The sequence below is a fragment of the Spinacia oleracea genome, chromosome 1 (genome assembly GCF_020520425.1).
Source record: "Spinacia oleracea cultivar Varoflay chromosome 1, BTI_SOV_V1, whole genome shotgun sequence".
Classification (NCBI taxonomy): domain Eukaryota; kingdom Viridiplantae; phylum Streptophyta; class Magnoliopsida; order Caryophyllales; family Amaranthaceae; genus Spinacia; species Spinacia oleracea.
This window is the reverse complement of record NC_079487.1, coordinates 62337839-62346235: the sequence shown is the minus strand read 5'-3', so window position 1 is coordinate 62346235 and position 8397 is coordinate 62337839. Positions and strand designations below refer to the sequence as shown.

Here is an 8397-nt window from a genome sequence, read left to right as displayed (position 1 = left end):
TTTGTTATAAAAAATAATATATGATTTCACTATTTATTAAAAATATTAAAAAAATATATCCATGTTCTTTTCACGTAACCAAATGTTCTTTTAATTATATACTAGTGTACTTAAGGTGCACCATGCTCATTGTGCACCATGGTCCACCTTCTAAATTGCGATCGCCATACTTTAGAAATAATCCTAAGAGACCAGCCTTTAGAAACATCCGATCTCTTAAAATTTTAAAAAACTGTGGGATAATCCTAAGAGACCAGTCTTTAGAGACAACTGTAATCTTAGAGTTTTGGATTTAAACACCCGCTCTCTTAAATTAAGTTATTCTTTTCAAATTTCACCACACATATGAAAACCGTAGAGAATAATTGTAATATGAATTTTGATTAATTTTAGGACGGATACTTTTTTTAGTAATCTATTGTGTGTTGTAGAAGATCACCAGACACAACACTCTAAAAATTCTGGAAACGTCACTGCCGACACCCAAAAAAAAAATTCCTGGCTCCGACACTGAGTTGCATAGTATAATTTTTGTTCACAAGTAGTATATTTCAAATATCTAATGTAACTAATGCAAGAATTCCCCGAATATGAAGATAAATTTCAACATCAAGTTAGCTGTACAGATTGTCTTTCTTTCTTTTTTCTTTTTTTTTTTGACCAATTACGCAGTAAAGGCAAATAAACACTGCAAGTGTTGGTCTAGAAATTGGTCAAGTGTTAGTTGAGATGAAGTAGTAAGAGGGCTCAGTACTACATGTAAAACTACCACTAAAATTTAAAGAATACCATTGAGAACTGCTAATTTTGTCCAGCCATATGAAGCATTTCAAGACCTCAATAAGACGGTATGCCTTAGACTTGATTGTTCATGATACTCTACGTAAAAGGGTCGAGAGAGAGAATTTACATCTGCCACGATCATGAACTGCTACTCCTACATCCTTTAACCAACTCCCCAGTTAATAAGCTGCAACAAGACAAAGAAGAGTAAAGACTAAAGACCCAATAAGTAGAGCTAAAACACACACAAAAAAACAAAACAAAACAAAAGCATCAAGAACTTTTTAATAAGAAGTGCATGCAAAATTATCATTGTCTGAGATTTGGGGTCATAGTAAGCCTCGCAAAATTGAGTTTCGCTTAGCCCGGATGCTCAGATCCTAAGTCATGGAGTACTAATCTTGGGAACTTTAATCTCCATTCAAGTCCTATACCTCAATTGGAGCTTGCCAGGCTCAAACAATTCAAGCCCGTACATTCACAGAGCTAGTTTTTTGCGAATACATTGATACAGATTTTTATGATAAATTTTAAAAAGGTTGAGCTACTCGTGAGGTTTTCAAGCTGCACGCCTGCACCCATGTCTCCCCAACCCAACTCATCTAGATTCTGTGTGGAACTCAAGCAAGACTTCAGCTTTAACCAAGCCAAAATTAATTTACCGTCTCCTGAGTAAGCTCAACTAATTACATCACTAAACAGTAATCAAGATTCATTGATTATCCAGTCATTCTGTATCATAACAAAATTCAACCATCATGATAACCCACACAGCTACACAAGACGAAGTATATGTCAAGAGTGAGAAATAATCTAAATAAAGTAGAGATGGAAATGCACTTGAACGAGGGAGAAGCACACCTGATGAGCAACTTGATTCAATTTTCCACCATCACCAATTCACCCATGCGTTTCATCTTTGAAAAACCATTTTCAGCCATAGCAAAATTAGTTGGATTCTCCAATCCCCTCTTTAATGGGCTCCTATCATGGATAATGTTCTCATCAACTTTTCCCAAAACATTCTTCCGGCGCTTCCTTTGGAACGTAAATTTCAGAACTCTGTCATTCCCGGCTGACTGACAGTGACTGCTACCAATTTCTTCCGAGATAGGCACATCAACCAGCACTAAATTCGGTAGTGCGTCATCAGGAAGTGTATGGGACTTATCATTTGATGCTTTTCTGGTATATGCACCACTTCCTTCTTCACTACGCACCACAGTCTTGGATAGCTGACAATAACTGCTGCTAAATCCTTCCGAGATAGGCACATCAACAAGCACTGAATCCTGTAATGCATCGTTAGGAGATGTATGGGATTTATCACTTGAAAACCCTCTGGTTTTCACACCATTTCCTTTTTCAGCACACACCACATTTTCATAATTACAGCTCAAGTCATGACCAGCATTAATGTTCTTAGAATACATTGCAACTTTGCCTATTGGGATCTCAGCAGATTGCACATTCACAACACTGGAACATTGCTTCAATGGACCAAGAGAATACTGTAGCCGTGTTCTTCCCAAGAACCCCAACTCTTTACGAGTGGCCTGCAAGGAAGCAACTGCTCTGTATTTGGTACTTCTTCGAGCAGATCTGCGAAGAGATGTGACAGCTTGTTCTTTGTAGCTGCTGTTATGATGCGATAAATGTCCGAATGGAATATTCTTAATATTACTCTGACCAGTCTTGGAAGAGCACAATCGTTCCCCACAGGAGTCAACAGACTTATCACTACAATTTGCATGCTGTCTGGGAGTCACCGTTTCATCTGCATTGGTTCTTGACTGGATATTCAGCAAAAACTTCGGATCTTCAGATTCTGTGTTAGGCAATCTAACATTTGGAAAACTTCCTTTAAATGCACATATTCTTTGGGTTGATCCGTTTCTGCATAGATCAATCTCCCTATTTTGCATAATGATGGAACTACAATCATCATCAGGCGCATGAAATTGATTCAAATGTGATTTAACAGATAGGCTAGTATCATTCATGGTATGGAATTCTTTTTGATCTAGAACTGCAGGATGCAGATATGCGACTTTCTCCTCATAATCTACTAGTGCATCTGAGACCTGGGATATGAAATTATTAGGCGCATTATCCTGAGGACCACATTCTTGAACAGGTTCATTGATCACATGGACATGTTCATTTAAAGGCTTTTTCTGGCTGTGCATCATGATCTCCAATTGCTCCTGTACCTCCTTGAACTCACCTCTGAGATCTACAATAATTCCCTCAGCTTCCCATAGTTGATCTTCAAGCTCTTCAATCTTCATTTGTTGCTTTAATGACCTAGCCTCCGCCTCTGCAATCTGCCAAGATGAATACTTCTCTCATCAATTCTTCACTTCTTTTACAAGTACAATTCACCTCGTTAGAACTTTAAATAGTATGCTTCAATTAAGTTCAGTAACCAAACTAAAAGTAAGTCAAATATGATGCTATAATATTAGTATTAAACAGAAGACTATAACATCCATCCCAACTATATTAAAGCCTATCCTCCTAGTCTCCTACCACAGAATATGAACCTTCATGACAATTATGGTAAGACTGCATAATTCTCCATAGATAATAGATGATGAGTTTGACGAGACCGATTAACTAATATTTTGCTTCGAAACGCTATTCATGTTCATGTTCAGGTTGACATATGCACCCAACGTTTCATTAAAAAGAACCTGTTACTTCACCATTACTTGAACACAGTGTGTTTAATGTCATTCTTATTTAAAGGTTTTCGCTGTATTATCATTCACTGAAAATGCCTTTGCTTTCATTCAAATACATTATCTTTCATCAATTTATTATACACTCCTTGTAAGTTTAGCATTGAGAATAAACATTAAGTTGGAATCAAAAAGCTGTACCACATTTGCGACATTAATTATCCAACAGACTGAATTGAATATTCACATAAGAAAGATTTCAGGCAAAATAAATAAATAATCTCAAGCTATACGAAGATGTCGATGCCTCTCATATTATATATGCTTCTTTTTTTATTGTGTAGTGGTCAAAGCTCCAGAATCCAGATGAGCATGGCATTTTGGGTGACAAGCAGAAATTATTCAAGCATATTAACTTCAAACCCAAGAGAAAATCCAAATATCCAACAAAATCCAGTTCAATATAAACACTAAATAACAAAATTGCCAAAAAATGAAAAAGCAATGATTTATTAATTTACCGTGGAATTGAAATGATCTTTTAGACGAAGAAGCATAGAAAGACACTCCGCTTTTACAGAAACCAATTGCTGCTGAAAACAACGAACATTGCGCTCTGCCGCCATAACTCTTGCTGCTGCTTCTTTTGATGTGTTGTATATTATGTCTGCATATACTTTCTTCAGTGCCTCCATTTTAATCTGCGACACACATAATTTCAGACCCAAATTCACCCAAAAATTAACTCACAAATTGGGTAACGAAGAAAATTTAGTAACTACCGAAATCATTTCAGACCAAAAATCAAAAAAGCAAAGATGGGTTATACATATTAATAATATTGATTTTTTACGAAATTTGTACAACCCAAATCATCTTTACAGTCTAACAGACCCAAAATTCCTTAACAAAAACTAAAAAATGGGTTAAAACAATGATTAAGAACTTTGATTAATAGAAAGTATATCAAATTTCATACCCAAAATCCTAAATTACTTCGAATATATAGTGGTTTACAAAATTTGAGTTTGATGATGAAATTTCTGCAACCCAAATCACCATTATAACCCAAAATTCACTTTAATAAGAAAATAAAAATGAGTAACAAAATGTAATTAAGAATTTTTTGATTTTATAAATGGAAATTGTTACCTGGGATTCGTCTGCCATTGAAGGACGATGGAGGAGGTTATTTTTGGTTGAGTGAGGGTAGTGGAGACTGGAGAGTGGAGTGGTGGTGTTTTGGTTGTTTCCCCCCTTTTTCACTGTACTGGATTTTGTATGAATTGACTGTTTCACCCTTTTGTTTGATGTTGGATTCACTCCTAAATAGGGATGGAAATTGATCCATGAACCCGGTCACCCGCTATAATTAAACGGATGAAAATCCGAATTAAATGGATGAAAAGCGGGTGATGGATGCGGGTGATATTTTTTTATCCATCACCCGTTTACCACCCGATCCGTTACCCGTTTATTTTAAATATATTATTTATATTTATATTTAAACATAAAATGTGTTGATAAATCCATTACTTATTAAAGTTAGTGCTTGTTTTTTTTAGTTATACGTTATGCGTAATAAGAAATAATTATATGTTTCGGAGATGAATGTAGGTATATAATTTTTTTTCTTTTGGTTAATTATTATGCATATTATTAGGTGGTGATTTTTAATGGTTTACCATTTTCATCCGAATATCACCCGATCCACCCGGTTCACCCGCGGATGATGGATGGACGAAATGCAGGTGATGAGTAAAGCGGGTGACGGATGGACCGGGTGGAGCGGATGGATGCGGGTGATGGATGTGGGTGATGCTCCACCCGATCCAAATCCCACCCATTTCCATCCCTACTCCTAAATGTTGATGTTTTGACAGTTTCACGCGAGAAACGGTGAGTTTTGACACAACATTAAAATGATTCAGGATTTGTTGTTAATCTGATTTACGATTATACTACATTGGTTTCGAAATAATAGGGACACTTTGACTTTTGATATTATTTACAAATTTCAATCAATCCCACTTGCATTGACCTGGTCCACGCTATAATTAGCGTGGACTAGGGTGTTTTTGTAAATTAACGTGAACCGGGTAATCGGCGTCTTCTATTATAATTAGAAACTATAGGTTCTGTAAAGTAACTATATCTTCAGAATAGTAACTATGAAAAAATAATAATAATATAGTCATTTCGATAAGAATAATTATTCTATCCAAAGAGTAACTATATCATATAGAAAAGTAACTTTAGCTGTAGAACAATTACTATATTATAAAATAAACAATATGATATATAGATGCTTTAGAGGTCATATAGTAACTTTTACTATTATATAATTACGATTGTATATCACATAATTACTGGAATAAAAAAGAGTAACTATATCAAAAGTAACAGTAATTACAACTCCTGAACAGTAATAAAGAAACATTAAATACTTGGTTAGTTGTTTTAGCTACGACATTCTAATTATTTGCATCTATTAAATAAACCAGGTTAAAATCAAATATTTTTTGAAATAAAAAATACCAATCGACACGTCTACGTCTCTTTTTTCCACCAGCACGTCATCTCCTTCCTCTACCACGTCCTTGGTTTCCATTGTTGTCAGGATTTTCTTCTTCTCTTGCTTTTTTTTACCTTGCAAAATTTATTCTATGCACGACTTCAATTCTGGGTGCATCATCTTTGTATTTTTGAATCAATAATATTTGAACTAAGTTAATGAATTAACATTTAAATATGATAAAATAACATAGTAACTATGTAAAACATATAGTTTCTATTATGCATCATATTGTAACTCTTAGAATTAACGATGGTAAGATACTCGCAGAATTGCAGATATTGTTATTGTTATTGTTATAGTCATATAGTTACTGTCATAATAATAGTCAATTTATTACTAATAACATAGATTACAAAGAAAGAACATAAAAGAACATAATGATAACATGGTAACTATTAAAAACATATAGTTACTATTATACATGATATAGTATCTCTTAATATTAATGATAGTCATATACGAGCAGGGTTGCAGATATAGTTATTGTTATGATCATATAGTTATTGTGATCATAACATAGTTACTCTTATAATATATAATAACATAGAGGACAACAAACAACATAAAAATAACATTATAATATACATAAAAAACTATACCAAACATATAGTTACTATAATACAAGATATAGTACCTATAAATATTATTGATGGTCATTTAGTCACAAAGTTGCAGACGTAGTTGGTGTGATAATAATATAGTAACTCGATCCATAATATAGTAACTACACCACTAAAAATGTAGAATAAACATAAATAGCATGCACATAACATAATAAACTAACATATTACCTATTTCAAACATATAATAACTATATAAAACATATAATAACTATTGAAGAAAATAAACATATGGTAACAAATCATGATAAAATAAACATAATACATATTTCAAACATATAGTAACTATATAAATAATATAGTAACTATTGAAGAAAATAAACATATGGTAACAAATCATGATAAAATAAACATAGTACCTATTTGAAATATATAGTAACTATATAAACCATATAGTAACTAGATAAAACATATAGTGACTATTATTATAATATAGTAACTATTGTACACATATAGTAACCATTATAATCATATAGTCACTAAAGCGGACAAAAACATACTCTAAATAACAAAGTACATAATGTAATCGTATAGTAACTATTATTTATCAAAAAGTCACTATAAACTGTTCATAACATAATAACTATCTTAAACACATAGTTACTGTTTTAAACTTATAATAACTTTCTAAAAAATATAGTAACTATTTTAAACACATATATAGTTACTATTTTAAAGTTATAGTAACTTTTTAAAAAATATAGTTACTCTAAAAACTACTACTAACATAAACACAATGAACATTCCAGTGACTATTAAAAACACTATTTCGCAACATAAATTAAAGGTGACTATATCATTTATATACTAACTATGTGAAACACTAACCCTAATTTCAACAAAACAACAAACATTTCAAATCACTCAACAAAATAATAACTATTGTACACATATAGTAACTATTGTACACATATAGTAACCATTAAAATAATATAGTAACTATTGTACACATATAGTAACCATTAAAATTACATAGTACCTCTTTAAACCATATAGTTACTCTATCACTCATATAGTTACTATTTAAAATCGTGAAGTCACTGGTCGAATTCGCGAAGTGAAAACGATATTTCGGTAAAACAAAAACATTAAATTCTCCAAAACAACAAATATTTTCAATTTTAAATAAAAATAGACTTAAAATTCTTTAAAAAACAACAAACCGAGATGTGTTCTTTAAAAATTCTTGGGAAGATTTGTAGACGAGCGCAAATTCTTCGATTCGATTTCGGCAACGACGAACCTCCTTCTTGATCTACTACTTCCTCCAATTTTTCCTTATCTAATAGATCCAATTATAAGAATTATAAGATAATTACAAAGAAAATCGAACAAAACCTATAAATTTGGGCCAAATTTTGAAAAGCATAGAGAGAAAATGAAGAGAAAGAAATGAAAGAGTAATGAACAGAATGTAGATCTGAAATTTTGAAAAATAAAAAAGTTTAAAACATATATAAAGTGGGTTAGACACAAATCGCATTGAAACTCTACAAAACACATAGTAACTCTTTAAAACACATAGTTACTGTAATACACATATAGTTACTATTTAAAATCACAAAAAATTGTCACGTGACAGTTACACATGTTGCCCATACAAATAACTCTGTTGCCCTGGTCCACGCTAAGTTAGCGTGGACCAGGTTTATATTAGTGTAAATAAATTTCAATTTGACTATCATTTGTCATTTATGTGTAAGGAAAAATATAGTAGTGTGGGATCTTGTTT

The 8397-nt window shown here is 32.5% G+C and overlaps 1 protein-coding gene across 1 annotated transcript; it reads right to left on the bottom strand.

Annotated features, from left to right (window-relative positions):
- Positions 1 to 580: 580 nt before the first annotated feature.
- LOC110775542 (uncharacterized) lies at positions 581 to 4752 on the bottom strand. Its single transcript, XM_021980151.2, has 4 exons — positions 4620 to 4752; positions 3989 to 4168; positions 1645 to 3110; positions 581 to 970 (listed from the first exon to the last, which is right to left on the bottom strand). The coding sequence occupies exons 1-3, from the start codon at positions 4635 to 4637 to the stop codon at positions 1662 to 1664; spliced, it is 1647 nt and encodes a 548-aa protein (XP_021835843.1). The 5' UTR covers positions 4638 to 4752; the 3' UTR covers positions 581 to 970; positions 1645 to 1661.
- Between the last annotated feature and the right edge of the window lie 3645 nt (positions 4753 to 8397).